The sequence below is a fragment of the Elaeis guineensis genome, chromosome 4, assembly GCF_000442705.2.
Source record: "Elaeis guineensis isolate ETL-2024a chromosome 4, EG11, whole genome shotgun sequence".
Lineage (NCBI taxonomy): Eukaryota > Viridiplantae > Streptophyta > Magnoliopsida > Arecales > Arecaceae > Elaeis > Elaeis guineensis.
The window spans coordinates 2,836,139-2,857,473 of record NC_025996.2 but is presented as its reverse complement, the minus strand read 5'-3'; the positions used below and the strand labels follow the sequence as shown (position 1 = coordinate 2,857,473).

At 38.5% G+C, this 21,335-nt stretch overlaps 1 protein-coding gene across 1 annotated transcript; it reads right to left on the bottom strand.

The window, feature by feature from the left end:
- Positions 1 to 716: 716 nt before the first annotated feature.
- LOC105033609 (histone acetyltransferase HAC1) lies at positions 717 to 21,264 on the bottom strand. Its single transcript, XM_073255309.1, is given in 19 exon segments — positions 717 to 1,340; positions 1,445 to 1,662; positions 5,401 to 5,793; positions 5,921 to 5,999; positions 7,188 to 7,327; positions 7,643 to 7,955; positions 8,076 to 8,218; positions 8,817 to 8,959; positions 8,962 to 9,016; positions 9,164 to 9,292; positions 10,304 to 10,582; positions 10,777 to 11,073; positions 12,977 to 14,241; positions 14,244 to 14,837; positions 15,069 to 15,578; positions 15,666 to 16,066; positions 17,514 to 17,602; positions 20,405 to 20,500; positions 20,893 to 21,264. Coding segments are annotated over 16 exon segments (4,974 nt in total). The 5' UTR covers positions 15,967 to 16,066; positions 17,514 to 17,602; positions 20,405 to 20,500; positions 20,893 to 21,264; the 3' UTR covers positions 717 to 1,225.
- Between the last annotated feature and the right edge of the window lie 71 nt (positions 21,265 to 21,335).

The following is a 21,335-nucleotide window of genomic DNA, read 5'->3' as shown; positions in this document are numbered from 1 at the left end:
AGAAAGTTATTCTGGTGGAACTTGGGGGCAGTTTTCTGTGGTGAAGCACGAGGAATGGCTGTCATGCATAAAGGGATTTCTGGTACCTATATGCACGCTAGGCAAACAGAGAAAGAAGCACAATTTTCAAATCCTGCAAAAGGAATATAATTCGTCGATTGGTGCAATTCCAATGTTTTATAAAACAACTCCAAATTATATAGATTGTAGGAGAGAGAGCAAACACCAGTTACCCAGCATGAAGAAAACAAAAGAATGTGACCAAAACTGAACTGGTCGTGGCAGCTCCGATCCCCTTTACTCAGAACTAGCAAGAAGTCTGCCAAACACCAGTTACTCGGCACGAAGAAAACAAGGATGTTACCCAAACTGACCTGGTCACGGCAGCTCTAATAGTTGAGGGTGTACCCATGGAAGTCGGCAGAGAGGGAAGGGAAGGGATGAGCCGATCGAGATGTTTGAATGGTAGAGCAGCTACAGGATATGGAGCCAAGAGAAATGAGGGGTAAAACGGACGGATGGCAGAATAGCAGGGTGAGAGGGAGACAGGCCAGGGAACAGGGCCACCAGAGTCGAAAAAGATCGGTGGATTGCAAGAGTTCTTGTTCAATTCTAGTCCATCATCAAACAGATTAGCTAAATGTATATCATGGTCAGGTTGTTGGTTGAAAACAAATTTCAACTCCCACTCTATACAACCAAATGAATCTAACAAATTTATGCCAAAATGGACATGCTATTTATTTTTTATCATATATATAATATATTTTACAAAAGGACAGCTTTCAACAAATGCAGGGGCTGTCCACCGCATCCTTCCACCCCACCATGAACGGAGAAACAAGCAATTTTGTTCCCAGCTAGATTTCGACAAATTAGGGCATCTATAATACAACTGCCATTCAATGATGGACGGCAACACAATGCAGGACTAATCAAAGAATCACCCTTGTCAGGTCAGGACTGATCAATAACCTTTGCAGGTTGTCTGAAAATGGTTAGCTTCAAAATGAATACCAGACTGGCTGCTCCTCTGTAAGATGGAAGTCCAGTTTCCCCGTGAAATCAATTGGTCCATGCCAGGCAAATTGCCTCCTCTGACTCCGAATTGCTGAATCCTCAATTTAATCTTTCGCCTGATGGAACTGTCCATTTACTCGGGGTGTCTGGAAGGCATCAGCCTCCATCTAATCTCTCACCTAGGAAATCTCATTACATGATAAAGTTATTCTGCGCTCCCTGAAACTTCAGCAGCCCGTTGTCTCATCATCTCCATAACTGCTGCCCTACGTCTGGATTCTGCTTGTTGCTGCAACCTCCTCATATGTTCTTTCAAATCCCTGGATGAAAAAGACATGCCAATGTCGATCAATTTTGGTTGGTTACTAGAAAAAGGCAATGTGATGTACATGAATCAGGGATCACAAAGAATTGTTCAACATACTTGCATCTTGGTACATGGCAATTCGATTCTTTACACGCTCGGGAATGAATTTGCAACAGATACCACATTTTCTTACACATTTGGCAACCTCCTGAGGCACGTATTTTACAAAGTATGCCATGACGGAAAAGGCCTTTTACTTTCCGGCAATTTGGGTATGGGCAATGAGGAGAGCGACATTGGGAGGCATGCACCAGAAGATCCAGCATTTTCCGTAGCTGAAGCACAAAACACCATAAATTTGATGAGGACAATATATGAGGACATATGCTTCGAGAATTCATGATCAACAAAAGTTTATAATAAAGTCTGAAAAATAACAATTGACAGAAGTTCTCAACTAATGGATAGTGCAATAACAATAAGAAAAGGCCCATGTATCATATTCAATTGCACAATCATAAATCACTGCTTCAACAACACTGCAAACCTAAAACATGAGAAAGATCATGCTGAAGGTGCTGGGACTAAAAAGTTTGTCATCCAAGTGAAAGGTTTAACAGAGGTAGTTTGTTTACCCCGCTTCAAGTGCCACAAGGCTGTCACTTTAACAGTGTTACCCAAAACATACATTTCTGCCCGAATTAGAAAGCTCATATCAGTAGCTAATATACCATAAGATCTACAGACATACTGCAGTGAAATAGTTCAAAGCATATCCTTTTTCAAATAAGGAGTGCGTCAATAAATATTCCTAGCAACACGAGCAATTAATGAAATAGAAACAGCAAACAAGAGAACAGCCTGTACTTGTAGGGGCCATAGACAAATAACCATTCATTGTCTATTATTATCATGATAAACTGAATCTTCCTTTGTGGTCATTATAAGCGATGCAGCAATCGTTGAAGATCAGCCGCTAAGGCCTATGAGAGGATGCAACAGCCAGAAGAATCAGCTCTGGAAGTGCTACGATGGTTGTTGAGACCAACCAAAGGCTCAGATCATGAAATTAGCAAGCCATCAAAGCAAGATGTGGTACTGTCAGAATGGGATGGTATCACCAGTACCATAATGTTCCTACAAAAAAACAGGCTCAAGATGCTAAAACCAGTTGTGCTGGTACATACCAACTGGACCAATCGGTGCCGACAGCACTGAACCAACCAAACTGGTTGTTACTGGTTGCTTTTTATTCCTTTTGAATTAATAAGTCCCAGTATTTAACCCCACACTACCAGAACTGTGTGCCAATACCGTGTCATTTCAATGTAACACCGTTACAGGGTTCAGTAACGGTGTTCAAAACCTGATGCCAAAGTATTTGGGACTTAATTCAACTGCTAGGAGCACAATCAGACAATATCAGTGTCCAAATGCAATTGAAAATAGCCAAGATTTGGTCCAAAAGAGAGATAATTGCTCTCAAAGTCCTTAAGGAGAGAATTCAGGAGTCCTGATTGGTAGTATCTTTTCTTCCCTTTTATTTAGATGTTATTTGGAAAGTCTTGGATGCAGCAGAACTTATATCAATAGGGAGTCTTTTCGGTGTCAGATTATATTGAGAGAGACCTAACATCATAACAAGTTAAGAGCCTTCCTTGCGCAGGAAGCAAATTAGAATAAGCAAGGTTCTATGTAAAGCGACATTCTTTGTTTTTTGGTGATCAAAGCAAAGGTTCTTTCAAAGAAAAGTTCCATGTGAAGTGATGAATTTGAGAATTTTATCAAAGTTATTTTGTTTGAAGAAAAAGTCTAGGCCAGTTTCAGCCCCTTTTCCCTTCCCTTTCTAGGTTTTTTCTTCTCCTCTCTCCCTTTCATCATTCCCTTCGTTAATACCTTTTTCTCATTGCTGTCTATGACATTTCTACAAAGTACTATATTCCTGCATCTTTACGACTGATCTTTATTACAATAATCATATATTTTGATGTAATAAGTTAGTGCCCTCATCCGATCCATTCTTTTCTACAATTTTTGGACGATCTTACGGAGAAAATACATTAGATTTGCAGGATATTGTTAAAGATTTTGCATAAATCTGCACAAGATTCCTGAGATTTTCTTACAAGTCCACAGGTGATTATCACTGATCATCCAATCAACCATGTATTCCTTTACCGAGGAGGCTAGGATCAATATCTCCTCCAAAAGTATCAAACAGATTTTTCTGAAAAATTTTCATAATTTTAAAAATTCCAAAAAAAAAAAAAGCCTCTTCTACCCCGTTTGCAGTATCAAGACAACAAGGCAGTTTTAGATCTCAGTTCTCTTCTAATCCCTTAGATCTATCTACGCTTCTTCAGGCCACCTTCAAGTGGACCTGCAACAGTAAGTTACAACTGCAGGACTTAGAATGATACAAAAAGATTAAGAAACAGTCAAAAGTTTAGTAGGCTAAATTTATAGAGTGGGCATTCGAAAATGCAAGTGATCTCAAGAATGAAATTTGCAGCTGTTGATTTTCCTCATTACCGAACTGCAGATGCAAGATGCTAGGTTGAAGCATGGATTAGAAAACCACTGGAATGGCATGTTATGGTTACTAACATACCACTCCAACCTGAAAGTGGCACTGCTGCAGGAACTGGGACACTAAAACCATTTGTACTGGTGCATACAAGTGCATACTGATGGCACCATACTGACCATACCAGTACCAGTCAGTAGTGATGATTTTTCATTCTTTTTAATGCTATAAGTTTTGGCACATACAGTTGGTACCAGTATCATACTGATACCATATCATTCCAATGGAAAAAAGGTACAAGGTTTAGCAGTGACCTGCCATAAACAGTCCCTTTGCTTTTATTTTCATAGACATTAACTGGATGATTGGAATTAGTCTGATCATTTTGGGCATTCTAATTTCTATATAAAGAGAAAATCATGCTGGTAAAACGCTTTATACAATATCTTTATAAGAGCAATCATGGAATTTAGTTATCTCACATTTTGACTATGTTATACAATAAAAAATTGTACAATTGACTGTTCAACTAGCCATGTGTCTAAGCTTCCTAACCTGAGATAATATTTCATTTCTAGTTAACTGTCCAACATGAATCTTGCATGTATATGCTCTTGAATGATGTTCAGCCACTTTCAGCTCATCAAATAATCATACTCCTCTAGCAAAGCAACATCCAATACTAAACAAGAAATCAAGCAAGGACTAAACAAGCATGAGAATTAAATTTTTCAAAAAATTAAAACAGATGATAGGCCACTAATATTGAACAGGGATGTTCAATGTTTCTGAACCATTGTTAAGGAGTCCAGTTGGATGCTCACATAGAAAACATGCTAAATAGCATTTACTATTTCAGGTACTAACTATATGCAAGGGTCTCAAATATGCCAATCTTGAATGATAAGAAATTAAATTCACCGCTGAAATAAATATAGCAGTCAGTATTACACTAATTACCAAGGACTGGATACTAAAAGAGAATCAGATGTTTTCAAGAATTATACAGATAATCAACTAATTCCAAACAATAGATTCCCGGAAAAAATAGTAAATTAAAATAATGCAGGGCAGTCTGACAAGTTACCACAACATGCCCAAATTTGAAACTCAACAAATAAGAATAATCTCAATTATGTGATGATATGGAAGGGTTTCGACATGCCATTCACAGAGAAGCAGAAATGTGATTCCTACTATAGAAATAGATCTAGAAGAGAGGGGGGAAAACCATCAACCAGAAAACCCCAAGAAAAAGCCTTATTTACTTATTACTGACTCCTCATTCAAATAAGTACTGCATAATTCATGTTGCCATATTTTGCAGTAATCTGAGTAAAGACTATTACACTAAGTTTGCAGCCAACATTATCCTTTAAAATGAAACAGTATTCATATAAAAAGAAGGGCAAGCTGACAAATATATTACAAATAAAACAATTAAGTTATCCAAACTTTTTAAGTTGATCAGAAAACAGAACCAAGCCAGTGAATCATGACGATATCATTTTGAAATTTCAAAGATAAAATGAAAAATTGCAAATACCTGCTGAACCCGTTTCTCCCGAGCTTCTTGATTTTGAGCATCACGATCAGCAATGGATGGATTATTTGTTAACTTGTGAGGATGGTCAACACCACCATCTTTCTGATAACACGCATTGCATACGTCAAAATCAGTACAAGTTTCACAATGCCATCCCTGACCAGTTTCAATATCATGTTGGCAGACATTGCAGGTGGTCACAAAGGCAGGTGCAGCTGGATTATGGAGGTGATACAACACCATCATTGAGGAATGCTTAGCACGCCGTAGAGTATCATATTGATAATGGTTTCCTTGACAAAGGCTGAGGAATGCTTGCCTCGTGTCAAAAAACTCACTCTCGATGATTTCATCTTTATCTTTAGTATCTGAAGGAACATCCTTGATTTCAACCTGCTTGCAGACACTTCACATTAGCACTCATATCTAACAGTCGTTACCGTGTTTTTCTACATATATATGCACATGGAACATGAGGCGGTAACATTTAATAGGGAGACTTCGTTATTCAGCAACTCACCGGAGTAAGGACGTGCTTGTCCCTATTATTGATAGGATGCCTGTCCCTCTCTTCTAGTCTTTGCTCTGCAGCATGACACCTACAAAGGAAACCCAGTCTTATACTTGCGACACATCGAATAAAAAAAGGAAAAATGAAAGGCGCAAAAAAAAAAAGAGCTTATCCCACATCCACTCATCAAAAGCACCACTCCACAAAGAAAGCTTCGGCAGTGGAAGCATACTTTGATAATAGAAAACCAAACTGCCGCATAATTCTTATAGCAGTAACCATATTCTGCATGCAGCACAATAATGTTGTTCCTAGCAGGTAGATACTTTTGGGCACCATAAATAAAGATGGAGAAAAAAATTGGAGAAAAAAAAATCTATGAAGGGGCAAAATGAGGGAACAGAAGAGGGGAAGAAGAAAAGAGGTCAGTTGTCCCTACAGGTTAACCCACCATTTAACGGAATCATGGTCATCTAAACATGTTCAGTCTTTAAAATCCTTGATATTTAGTCTGGATTATGAAAGGATTTAAGTGGAGAATAAAAGTTTCGCTGAGATTAATGCAATTGAAATTCTTTCCTTCTTCTCTCACCCTCCCATTCAATACCACTTAGTTAGTTCAAAACAAGACTTGGGAAGTAGCCTCTAGAACAAGAGACAAGGCATCCATCAAATTCAAGATGAATTTTGTCATATTGGAATTCTAGAGGGGAAAACGAACTTAAGAATTATAGCTTCCTGGAGAACAAAAACAACAAACAGTAGAAGTTATTCAAACAAATGTTATAGTTACCAAATACAATTCTAGTGGAATATAATTAGCAAGCAGTGAGTGCAAGATGAGTTACAGGCTGAGGTGGGAAAAGCATGCCAATTGACAGAATCAGGCCTTCACTAGTGGCCATTGTTCATAGTATAAAAATAACAAACTAAAGGCATTTTGTTCCTGCAATTTACATCTCAATCCACTATGGTTTAACCAGCAAAATTCAAGTAACATAAAAACTTTCTCTATTATTAGCCCAAAAAAATGAAAAATAATATCTGATCATGAATAGAAATGGAACAAATATCTAACAATTATAGGATAATGACAAGGCAATCGAATAATATTATTAGTCCATCACATCTGGCAATCTGGGTGTGGTGATATTTTAACCAAACCAGATGGGCATTGACTACAGGCAGATGTGCCTGCCAGTAGCATGATTAAACAGGATAATGATAAATAACAAATTGGTCCACAAGAAAATGAGATGATTGGCAAATGACTTACTTATCACAAAGCTGGAAGTTCTTGCATTGATTGCAAACCCAGCGTGTTCCAGTCACCATAAGTAGACAGCAGTGCGTGCATGCATGCTGCAAATGGACCATGATAAAATCTTCCTTCATAGGAAAGATGGTTTCACCAAGCTGTGCAAGAAATAATTCAGTAAGATAAAACAAAAATAACTGTCAAGAAACTCAAGGTCAGATGATTCTGAAGACACTAGAAAGAGCAAAAGGTAAAAGAACTGTGACATTAAAAAACATCAGTCAGGTGAACAAGTTAAAAGGCATTGGCCAGCCACCAATCAGCCCATCGCAATCCAGTGAGCTCGACACCATCAAGTCACTTCCCACTTGCATGCAGGGCATTTAAGATCAGGAGGTAAAGCCATGTAGAAGATATTTTCACTTCCAATGACAGTAACCAACTGTTAAGGACAAAATCACAGGAAAATTTACTTTTTGCATCAAAAGAGCATCTTTAGATGCATTGGTAGAAAGATCAGCTTGACCAGCAGCTTTTAGTGCTCTTTTTGTTATAGTCTTTTTAGTTTTCCCTTTCTTCTGCTGCTTTCTTCCATCCTCTTCTTGACGAAGTTGATTGATCATATCCTCTGCAGCACCAGGCCAATAGTCGCCATCAAAATATGGCAGACGAGCAGCAGTTACCTTAGCCTTGCACTCGCCAGCAGTTACAAAGAAATGATCATAGAAATTAGTGACATCGACAACTATGGTTTCCTTGGCAGCTTTCCGAAGCATTGCTAAATACCTGCAGTATATATTTTTTGCCGATCCATGCATCAACTTAGATGTGTTTAAGCATGCGTGCAATATTAGAAAACATCTATTGCTCAAAAGACACGACTAATTACTAAAAGCAATGCCTCACCACTCCCGTAGTTTGTCAGATTTTGGTGTCTTCTGAATCTCAGGATGACAATATAAGATATAGTCTTCACCTTTCAAAGGAGGACAAGCCCATATATAGCAACTACTGAAACCCCGTTTCTTGCAGTACTCAAGATATCCAATCTATAGAAATATATAAATGAAGCACAAAAGTCACAATAAAATCCCAAAATTATAGACCATCACCAATAAACTAATAGAAGCACAAACAGATTTGAGTATCAACATTTTTTTAAGGGTAGGTTTAACTATCAACATGCATGGAGACATGCACAAACTAGCAAATACGCATGCACTTGCATTCTTCCCAAAAAAATGTTGATCATTACCGATAACTTCATAGAATCATTACTGATAAATTGATAGAAGCATGAACAAGCTAAACCATCCATGCAACAACAAAAGACATGCATAAGCACTTGCACATGCAACATATAAACCTACATATGCAGCCACACATGCATATGCATCCCATGCAGCAAAGCATGTGGCACAAGCACACGGAGATGCACATCCACACGCTGCTCAGACAATGTAACTTGTCATTGATAAATTAATAGAAAAATGCAAACTGGTTTGACTATCCGCAAAAGTACACAGGCATCCACATATGCACACACCGACAAAGCACGGCTTATATGCACATCATGATGGTGATCAAAACTTAAGATAACCTGAAAGTAAATAAGCATCTAGGTAGACTTGCAAAGTCCTAAAGTACCAGAATTTCATGATAGACAAAGGTACGTAGAGCTTCCCCAGTCACTGTTTTTACTTCTGGCCTGAAGTATTTGACGGAATCCAGATATGAAAGATAGACACGACGTTGGTTAGGAAACTGGCATTCTGAACCAAACTCCTGACGTACATGCCAAATAGGCATACCTCCACACCTTCAATCCTCTGAAACAACAATATGACCTGGACAAACAAGTACACCAACATGAGATTCCAATAGCCACTGACACCATCCATGAGTCCAAGACATGTCCCTCAAATACTCTTCACTATAACAAAGAAAAGGAATTTATCTGGTGGCAAATTTGGAGCCAAATTAAGAAAAAGTACCTTGGATTTGTATGGGAATTCTGTCGGATAGTTTTCTTCCTGAAAAATCTCTAAAAAACGCTGTTTTACTTCCAACTTTTTGTCAACTGATGATACAACTCTAACAACAAGTCCTTCTGCCCCAGGTACCTGAAATTGAAGCAACCAATATTATGATATTTGCTGCCTAAAATCATTGCATGCTAGATCTCTTGCACCGAAACACAGTCAAGATCAATGAATTAAAAGGTAGCAATTTAGGTAATGCAGCAAAATTAACAAGCAGATCCACATTAAGGTACAATAATACAAGAAACCTAAACAGGGTTTTGTTCTCATCATCACGGGCATTTAGATAATTGAAAAACAATGGAGTTTTAACCATTATAACAAAATCAAACATTCTAGTAAAAATAACAAGAAACAATATTACAGATGATATAACACTTGCAAACAGAAAAACCAAATTTATCACATAGAGGTTGTCGGCAAGATGGGCCTATGCAAGCAAGAAGAACGAGAAAAGCAAGCCTACTGGCACCGGCAATTGCCAGAGTCATTGTAAAGTAGAAAATGGCATTCCCTCTCTACATAGCAGGCCAAGTATACTGCAATGTAAAGGCTGTCATGCAAAAATAAATACTGATGCATACATCAACAGTATAAAAAAGCATCAGATGCAGTTCATGGTAATAATTATTTAGAAAATGGAAAGGCAAGCAACTATAGGAACAAGAGCTTTTGCACACGCCCTTTTTAAAAAAATGTTGTTTTCAATCTTTACCTTCAAAATATCAAAAATGAATACATATGTATATGCATGTGTACATGTCATACACAAGCAAGAAGAACAAGAAAAGCAAGTCCACTTGCAGCAGTAATTGCCACATATCATTTTAATTCGATGAAATTTTTTATTTGGAGTGTCAGAGTCTGATTAGCATAGACAAGCATCCTTTGAAATATTTTGACATGAACATAAAAGAAAAGAAATGTAGTAGATCTGGGCTTTAAAATGCATGAGATAAGGCTAAGCTGCAATGGATAACTCATGAAGATTCAGATATTGTACATAATAATAGCCGCACATTAAGTCTGATAGCAAGTTCGTTGGGGAAAAAAGAAATCAATGGCATCATGAAGCCACTTAAATCAAATTACCTCATCAAAAGTTTTTCCCAAATGCCTTGCTCTGTCTTGCCTCTCCTGCTTGAGTCGCCTAAAAAGTCGTTGCTCTATGTGATCACTAAGAATAGTTCTTGGCAAATCTATTGCACCAAGAACAGCATTTTGTGGTAAAGGCTTGCGTTCTCCTTTTTCTACCTCCTCCACATAACAATTAGGGCAAGTATATTCTGCTTGTCCTCCATCATTTCTTCGGCCATTAAAAAGAGCACATATTTGATGTTGCCAGGCTTCACATTTATCACATTGAACCCACTGCAATGGTCAAAGATGCTAGTAAGTAATTGGAAGTGCAACTTATCGCCCCAAGCCCCCCATCCCAACCACCCCCCCAACCCAACCAAACCAATACATATATATATATATATATATATATATATATATATATATATATATATATATATATATATATCCAATGCAAAACCTCCCAGTGAAAAGTATGGATTTACCCATTCTTCAGTTTCCTCATCATTTCTCTTCTTTTCAAGCCTGGCTTTTGGGAATACAGTGCCATCCACCTCAATAGTGTCACCACGAGCCTCATTATAACATGGGATACAAAAGTAGTGCCGAGTATCACCACTCCCCATGGTATAATACATTGCATTCCTCTTAATGCGAGCACCACATGGTGTGCAATATATCGGAGGGGGTTCAAATGTGAGCTTCTCCACTGCACACAACTGACATGAGTTTTCACTCATTGAATGTTCCATTGCTTGATTCTTCTCAGCCTTGGCTTTACTCTGTGAACCAAAAAGGAGGTTGGAAAAAAAAATAAAAAAAATAAAAGATGAATATGAAAAAAGTAATGAATTTCTGCTAAAAGGATAATACTAGATGACTTCTGGAAACATGCAACAGTCAAATGTTGAATTAAAAATTAAAAAAAAAATGAAAATGTAGTACATGCAATAGATTAAGTACATCTTCACATCTGCCAAATTTATGTCGTTTTCCTTTGTTGGAAGAGCCATGCAGCAATGGTAAGTCTATCAAGTATCATAGTAGTTATAGATTCTCTTCAAGACAAGAGGAAACACAAGAAAAGCAGCCCCCCCCCCCCCCCAACCCCCAACCAAATTCTTCCTCTCCCAAACATGGAAATGCCCACACTTATGAACACCCGAACATAATAGAAGGTATAAAACTGGTATTTAATTATAGAGTAAAGGATATCGGGCAGGGATTACTGGAGATGGGTAACGAACTCTACTAGAGCTCTGTTAAGCTAAGGATATGAGCACCTAGAAATTGGGATCAGTTCCTGGTACAAGGATGGGACGCCAAGTGCACCCAAAACTCATGAATCTCATTAACTGACTCCTACAAGTTAAATAACAGCTTACCAAAATTAATGACAATTTAAATAAAATTAAGGATGTCAGGGTAGTGCATCAGATAGCCTAGATCAAGAATGCAATTCCAAAGACTCATTCTTTCCCACCATTAGCATTTAACACCAGTATCTGGATACAATGTGTTAAGGAAGCAAAGCACCCTCCCATCTCTATACCCTCTCTTCTTTTCCCTATATTTATGTCAAACTATTGGAAAACAGATTGAAGCATAGGTACCTACCAACATACATCATCAGTAAGGTGCCTCCAGCAAAGGTTGCTGAACCTCATAACTCTCTGAACAAATGGCCTTCCTCAACAGTCTTCATGAGCATTTACCAAAGTTCAATGCTCATAATTTTTGTCCATTAATCCAAACGTTACCCAATTCCCTAGTTTTACAAATTTTGTTTGTTTAACAAGTTGCTTACCATCCCATAACCTCTCTTTCACCTACAGAGAATCTGCCATGCAGCAACTGTAAAGATACACTTGTTAGATTGTGACCCGTGACACACAGGCCTATTCCTGCAGGAGTGTACTTCTTAGTTAATCGTCCATAAATCTGTTCAACAACCAATCCTTTCGCTACAATTTGATGACTTACTTCTAACATAGTAGAAACCATGCAACTTCTCAGCTCCAAACATCATTAACGGAATTCTTTGACTGAAGTTCTATAAATGCTAGCTTAGTCATCTAACATCCCCATTATGAAACATCTCAAATCCCCAATAAGGTAAGCTCTTTACTGGTCAAAACGTGCACGTACATGCACAGAGAGAGAAAGATGACGAAAGAGACACTTACAGAGAGTTGAAGCTAGGGCTACATCTTTTGCAAGCAGACTATAGGCTTACTAAAAAAGGAAGCATTGAAAGACACGCACCTTGAGCAGAGACCAACTGAACTGAGAGCAGTAACCCCACATGGTCATCTGGTAAGGTTTTCATATCATAAGGGTCCCCCTTCTATGCAAAGTACTAAAGGGAATAACCCATGGAATCAAAATTTAACTATTCTCGTTATGAACTGACAGGAGCTGGTGTGTGGAGAGAGAGAGAGAGAGAGAGAGAGAGAGAGAGAGAGAGTTTAAAACTGTTTTTAACATATATGCAATATGGAAAATTCCAGGAACAAACTTAGAGGAAACTAAAAAATCAGATAACTGCATTTCTGATGTGTCTGAATGAATCAAGAACAAATAGCATATCAGTTAAAAAAAAGCAAAAGACAAAAACCCTAAACGACATGTGATAAGTTATTATAGATGAAAAGAGATGGAATATCTGAAAACAAAAAAGCTAACCTGGCCAACCCATAGCCTCAGACTACTTATATGTTCCCTGATCTGCTCGGGGGTGAACAGTTCAGTCAAAGATACACCTTTTATCTTTGGTTTCCCTGATTTGCTTCCACTTCCAGAATCCATTGGTGGGGCATTTCCTTCCTTTTCAGCTTCCACCTTAGCCTGGTCCATCTCTTTCTCAGCCAGATTGGTTTCTTGGTTGGCACAACCATCAACTTCATTTTGGAGAAGACTTTTACTATCAGGCTTTGCAGCATGTGCATTCATTGAATCATCACCAATTATGTTGCTACATACATTTTGTTGTCCAGAACCTATGGATGAGTCAGGCTTCATTTCAATGAACTCAGACTTAACAGTCACGGCTGTCTCAGCCTGTTGGCACTCTTGGGGATGTCCCCCCTGGAAGGTATGAGAATGATTCACAAGGGAACCAGAAATTGAAAAATTTTCCCTCTTTGGTACAACTGAGGGGGGATTATGGTGCACCTTCATACGTTTTGACAGAGATTGTGGATCATCAGAAGTTTCAACAGGCAATCTACGCATCTTACATGACACCCTATCCGCACCTGCTTCATCAGAATTTCTCCAAGAGCCATTCACCTGATTCTCAAAATCACTATCTGGAGGACAAGTCAGTGGCTTACAGTTGGCTGCTATAAAATCCCTTACAGGAACACAGACAGGACAATCGACTGCATGGCAAACACGATAGTGCTGATAAAGTTTTCTAGACTTACAGCAGCGAGAGTAATTACATTTTTCATTATGACAACTTCGCATATGAATCCATAGCTTCTGAACTGTTATACAGTTGACTTCTTTGCATGCTCCCTTTGTAGCTGAACACCGACGAGCATGGAGCAAAAACAAAATCCACCTCCTTTGGTTGTAATAGTTTTGTTCATTTGTACTTTTTCCAGGTCCACAATGGGCCCCACTTGAAGATTTTGATAATGCAGCACTTTTTGTAACAGCAGCATGACCATTGATACAGCCGTCTGGAGAGAAACAAGATTGCTGAGCTTCCTCCTGTTCTGTTATTCTCTGATGGAATTCCTCCATGATAAGCTGTCCAAAGGAAGATTTATCTGCCATTTGAAGTTTCTGTATTTGTTGAGGCTGCCAATTGCCATGCTGGAGTGCATCAGATTGTGGTCCATTAAAGAGGCAACTAAACTCATTGACAGATCCAGAAGCCTGTTGATGAGGAGGCAACAGTTCTGAACCCTGTGAAAAGGAGGGAGGGAAATCCTGAGCTAACGACCAATCAATTCACCTTTAGAATGTTCGCCATTGGAAGTGTCCTGGCAGTACTGATTTCCTAATTCTGAAAAATCAAACCGTTCAGCAGCTTGTGGGAGCAACACATCATTATGGGAAGCAAGACCTTGGTCTGGCATAAGCTGTCCTTCAAGACTAGGAGTCATAGAGGACTGCAGCACATCAGTCTTTGAAATAAGTTGCTGGTGCTGCTGCTGCTGCTGTGGCTGCTGGTTTTGAACAACCCTTGCATAATGCTGGTTAGACTGCTGTTGGAGCTGTAGGTGCTTAAAATTTTGCATTTGATGCCGTGACTGCATAATATGTTCTCTAGTTGACTGAGGTGACTGGAAATTCGTTCTCTGTGAATGATCAAAAATTTGAGGTTTTATATGTGCGGTCTGTTGTATCGATTCCAAATTTGGATGTTGAGCTAGCAGTGCATGGTTCATTTTTAATTTAGATCGCAAGGTCGTGGAGTTCATATTTTGGTTAGTCAAACTAGAAAAAGCAGATGATGCAGTGCCACACATGTTTTCTGAAACTGATGTATATCCATCTCCTGTTATAGGTAACATCTGTTGCGATGCTGATGCTGTAAAAGCAAGAATGTTAGTAAAACTTCTAACATTGACACAATAAGCAACAATTACAATAACAACAACAACAACAATAAAGAACAAGCATGCAGATAAAGCACACAAGAAGACCACAAGCAACTAGAAAGATTGCACATGCAAAAGCACAAGCACAACTAGATTGGACGTGCAAAAGCACAAGCACAACATCTATGAGGATAAGGGCAGGGAGAGGAGGAAGAGTTTACTTGATATCATTGGTTGGTGATGTTGCTGATCCAAATGCTGTGCTGCAGAGCTACTGTAAGCAGTACTTAGGTACCCCTCAGACACTGCAGGCCCATTCACCAGTTGCATGTTATTACCTATTAACCCTAAGCCACCACCAACCACGACTCCATTTGGAAACCCATAAAGAGAAGGCTTGTGCTGAAAGTTGGACCTCATTCCAGCTCCTATTTGGCCTCCAAGACCATGCAATACACGCCTATTTTGATTTGCAATGTATTGCCTTTGTCTCTGTTGGTTTGAGACAGTAGTAGTCTGGGTTCTTGAAAATGCACCTCCATTTGAACAATCAGAACTCATAAATGGCACTGAATTATTAAAACCTGGAGTTGGAATCATCTGACTTGACAAACCCGGAGTTGGAATCATCTGACTTGACTGCTGTAGCATGCCAATCGATGATATTATATTATTTCCACCACCAGACCCAACAGCAGCATTGGTAGTCTGGTATCCATTGAGACCTGGCCCTACACAATCAAATACGGTCACCATTAGCCCAAGATAGCATAATTACACCAAAAACATTTGGTAAAGATGTACAAAACTAGAATTACCATTGACAGCATTCAGTGAAGGATTGCGTTTTAAACCAGCTGATCCAGTTGCAGTCGGTAGCAAGGTTCCTGTGCTCACTGTGGTCCGTGTCACCATACCAGCACCAGCAGTAGTGATAATGGAACTGTCAGCAGAACAGGAAACTACTGAGTTTGCACATCCACCTTGAGGCATACCGGGTGTTGGTATCATAGTACCAATGGCCGAGGAAGATGATATATGATGAGTCAAAGGCTGATTACTGTTAGGCATATTCTCTAATATAGCCTGTAAATGCTGCTCACTTGTCCCCATTGCCATACTCACACAGTCTTACTAATCGCAAAAACACATGCACGGTATAGAGACCAGCTAAGTGAATGCAGATGCTCCAGTAGCCCTAGATATTCAAAAGAATCAGCTGGAAAGAAGTAAAAATATCACTGCTAGCCTCTTCAGCACAAAAGCAGAGAGAAAAAAAGAAAGCTACAGATAACAATGCAAGTAACTCTTAAACCAAGCTTCCAAATATAACGTAGTGTTAAATCCAAAAATATGCAGTAAGGGAAGAAATTGCTACCATTATTAAGGAAGGCCATAATCTTAGGATAGATTAGTGTTGAGTAGAAACAAAATGTAAGCTATATAACCTTCTTTCTTCATACATCATTACATAAATAAGAAAAGAAAATTGCTTGGTTGGAAGGATATATAAGGCTAATCACTTCAAACTTTTCATAAAATAATCAATTCCTGTTCTGGCCCTTCAGATGCTACTAATGATTATCCTATAATAAGCCTTTCACTTGATCTCTTGACATCCCCTACTACATAATGGGAAAGCCTGAGTCCAGCACGTGCATGCTAGACTCTTCAGAAATATTTAAATATTTCATAATTTAACAACATCAATATGCAATATTTAGATATTTCTAGTGAGGTTTATGTAATAACTGAGCTAAAATGCTAAAAGAACCACATGAATAAGCAAATCCACAAGACCTTAGATTAGCATGACTGGGGAAGCAAGTTGAGTTTTGTGCACTTGTGTATCACCAGGCCATGCACATGCATTGCACATGGAAAATCTCTCTTTTTTTTCGTTTTTTTCTTTTTTTTTTTGTGCTTACCATCTGTTGTGAAGAGGGAAAAATAGGTCAGGGAAAAGTATTTGCCATGCTGTTCGGAGTCAATGGCTTTCAACACAATTTATAGAAACATAATGTTCACTGTAGATTCCAACAAAATTCTAAGAAATACATAATAACCTAGTATAGAAGTCATTTGGGATTAAATGCATTCCTATTACTTTAATTGAGCAGTGATGCTTCCAATTACAAATGGCAGGCACCACTTTGTTGAGATTAGTGCAATCAACAAGCTCAAAACACCAAATACGATATCTAAATTGGTAGGAAAAACCTATCGGATGACAGTCTCTTACCGATTTGTATAAAATGTTAAGAATTATGACAGATATGCCACTTAAGATTTCTCTTAAAGAGTTTTCAAAATTGGTCATACTACTTGATTAATAATGAGGCTGTAATATGATAAAAGGGCACTGACCTCTGGCTCAATTGATGGTAACATTATGGACCAAATCAAGAGGCTCTTAAAGATGGTAAAAAATTCCCCACTCTTTTTGGTTACGATATTTGAATAATGTTTCATTTAGCAAATTAAAGACGTTGATTTTTATGTGACAAGAATAGAACTACATGGCGTAACCATGGTTTCTTTATTGACATATATAGGTTTTGTAGAAGCATGGATAAGTTTGTGCACGTTCAACTTGGTACCAACATTTCCTACTTCAAAATGCAGATCTCAGATAAAAAAGCATGAGGAAATCGACGAAGCCTCACAGGTTGGTCCAACATGGTCTTAAAGGAGGGTATGTAGAGCTCCTTGAAATCATCATGTAGTAATGTCTGGTCCTCAGGTGCAAAGATTTCTATATAAAACAAAAGATAACAATAAGTGTTACTGGGATTTAGCTATGGTAATCAATCAAAAAAATACCATCATAAAACAAATCATCTTCCCAAAGAGTTGAAACCTATCTTAATTGAGTACCCTTTTTAAACAGCCTCAACTGCAAGAGGTCCATTTTCATGTGGCAAAAACAAAAATTAATGAAAATTCTAAAATATGGTATCAAAATCAAAGGCATGCAAACAATTTTTTTGAACTAACAGGCTAGAAGTATGATTAGAACCTGGAAGTAATGGCATAAAGTTGGTACCTTAGTGGTTTAAATAATGTTGTTATCTGCAAAACGACAAATATGCAATTTGAACATTAACTATGACATAGTATTTAAAAAACAAATATTCTCATATTAAATATATATGCATTTATTCACAGATACACATATCACATCATTAAAACAACTGTAATGGTGGTATGTAACAACCCCACATTGATCATTGGCTACTTGTATATGCATTTTACGTTAATTGTATTAACTATATGGTAAAAACCTTTCAACCATGCGGTAACATTCATTAAACATTTGAGATAGGCACATTTTAACATCCTATCAATAACTTGAATCCACAAAAACTAGCATATTTGCAATCATGAACCAAGTACTTATTATATTTTCGAGTTCAATGTACAGAAACATATGCAGCATAATACATTGAATACAAATACATAAAACAATCAGTAAACTGCATCTGTCAATTCAATCACCACCGGTGCCCAGCGGTCACATATATCTTGTATTCAGTTCAAGAGCACACCTGTATGGCCAACTAAATAGAGGTTGACACATGTGGCCAATAAAATACAGGCAAATATATTTATGCCGCTTTGTACTTTGTTCCGAAACTCCAATGGCAAAAGCTACTCACAGCTAATCCCTGGTTCAATCTCTACTACTAGAGGTTAGTGTTCAACCTCGTGTGGTGCTTATATCAGCTTCCTATTGAAGTATGACCAACCAACCTTAAACCATGTTCTCCATCATCTGAGACAAACCTGATGCCAGCATATGTCACATTGTTTCGAATGAAATAGAAAAGAGAAAGCACTAACAATTGGCTTATGAGGAAAGCAAGATGCTGGAGGTAATAGATGAGTCAACAGGATAGCGGTGATGAGATAGTTGTCGACAAAGTGAAGATTTGAAGGATATTGAAGTTAAGAAGATGAAGTGAAGCACGCCGTGGCCAAATTTAGGACAAAATGGCATCTTTAGAAAACAAGCATTTGTGTAAGTTCCTACCCTCCAAGAAGAAGCAAACAGGCAAATGATATCAAGCCATACAGCAAGTGCACCTTCAAGGTCCCATTCTTTGCTAGAAATTTTGCCAGAGGTGGAGACTCCACAATCATAGATGATGAGGATAGAGATGGTAAAAGTTCATGAATCTTGACAAAGGGAAATGGCGGTGCTCATAATCACAAAGTGAGAGTTAGAAAAGAGGCAATGCCAAGATGTGAGTAGCAAATCAGAAAGTAGTAGTTCCTCTTTCCTTGTCAGGTCATGTGGGTCACCATCAGATTTAGAAAAAAAAATTATTCTAAAGCAATTTGTAAAATATGTGTAACTGGATGGTACAAGGATCAGGACTTACATAAAAAGCATTGCTGCAGCAAAGAGGCATACAAAAATGTGACATGAAAAGGCAGTTTATTTCCATGACATAGCAAAAGGTTAAGCAAGCATAATACACAGGTCTGCAGCAGCAAGATGCACACGTGGTACAACACTCAGCATCGTGTCATGCATGTAGTTCGCTACCAGTGCATGCCAAGTAGCATGGAACAACATTAACCCTATTCTCTGAAATGGCCCCCTTGCATCTTGATTCACATAGCACAAATGTGTGATGGGCCACAATTGGCCCAAGCATGGTAATATGGTACTTAGATCCCCGCTAATGTTGTAACATGGAATAGTGAAGACAAATCCAAAAAGTAGATGGATCTTGCAGTACAAGAAATTCCATGTGCTGGATAGTGAATGATATGACAAAATCAAGAGGCATTCCAGCTAAGCAAACCGTTTGCTTCCTTCAGTCCTTGTTTGCTGAGTGGTAATGAGTCCTATCCAACTAAAGTGATATCAATTAGTGCACTTCATCTTTCAAATGATCGCATCAAACTAGATCTTTGAGGACATCTCCATAAGTTGTTTTGTTTTCAATCATCATAATAAATTTCCCATTCTCTCATTTTCCATATCCTACTATCTATGGTTCAAATACAGGTGCCAGTATTGGCTGGTTATGACCAAGATAGCAAATTAACAAGTGGCCCTTTCACAAACGTAATTTATCAATGCTTACATTCTTTATTGGATGTCAAAATTCAGATTGCTTCTTTGCTCCACCTGCTATATTTATTGAAGCATGGAATAAGACTGCATACATGACATAGTTGGAAAGAACATCGTGACTGAGTTTGATGGTGCTCAATGGATTTAACATGTTCGGAAATACATCTCTTCTTGTATCCGTTACCTTGGCCTTGAATAACAAGATTCAGCCTTTGTCCAAATGCAAGGTCAATATATGATTAAGACAGCTATACGGCTTATGATCCAGCAAAGAATGCAATTAAATATGAAAACATTCTGATTGGTGTTCGATTCCATAGGACTGTTCCGGGTCCTAAACAAGCTCAAGGGCAAGCTTGACGTGAGGAATCGCTGAAACAAGATGGAAAATCTACAATCTCGTACTATACAAAGCTTGCCGCATGTTTTAAGCATGACTCGACGTGCAGTTGCTTGTTCAAGACGTACCTACTAAATCAGGTTGGAAGCCCCATAACTATCTAGATTTGGTTCTTCCTATATCAGTAATCATGAAGTCCAGAATGGTGCTCGAAGAAATTCCACCTAATCAAAAACTAGAAGTCAAGAAATGCAACTTAAGCTCCTTTGGATCCTGGAGTTAAAATGACAGGATCCCAAAAGTAAAAGCATTGAAGCACTGGATCTAAAAAGAACAAAAAAAAAAAAAAACCGATAGAAAGTCCAATTCAATCCATGATTTCGCAGCAGTATATTTTAAAACAAAAATCCCAAGTATACTCCTCAATTGGTAAAACAGAAAAAAACCCTAATTCCAGCTAGCCAAAACAAAGCACCAAAGAAACCCCTTTTCCTCCACGGTGGGGAAGAAGAGAATGGCGATCATCAGAGTAGCCAAGATTCTTCGCAATAACCAAAAAAAAGAGACGAAAATAGAGGAAAAGGAAGAAAAATTAAAGGCGGCGGTTCGTACTCACCCCGAATCTATGATCAATCAGGAGAAGCGATCTCCTCCGAATCCTTCATCAAGAAACGTGAACGGAGAGAGAAAGACCGGAATTAGGGTTAGGGTTCCGGGATTTGACCGGAGAGAGCTCGGTCGGTCCTCTGCGCGCGATCGATCCGAGACCTTTCGCCGATGGAGAGAAGAAAGAGAGGGTTTCTTCTATTGCTTGGTTTTGATCCCGTCGCCTCGTGTTGTTTTTCTTTTTTTTTCTTTTTAATCGTAGTTCGTTTGTTCGTTCGATCCAGGAGCGAAGCTTCCTAGGTGATGGACGGTGGATCCTCGATCGCCTAACTGCGATGGGAAATCTCAGCCGTCCATTTAGTGGACCCGCACCTGTGGCCAGGAACTAATATCTTCTCAGGATTATGATTTGTAGAGGCTGCCCCTCCAAGACTTCCTCCTGGAGCACCTCCG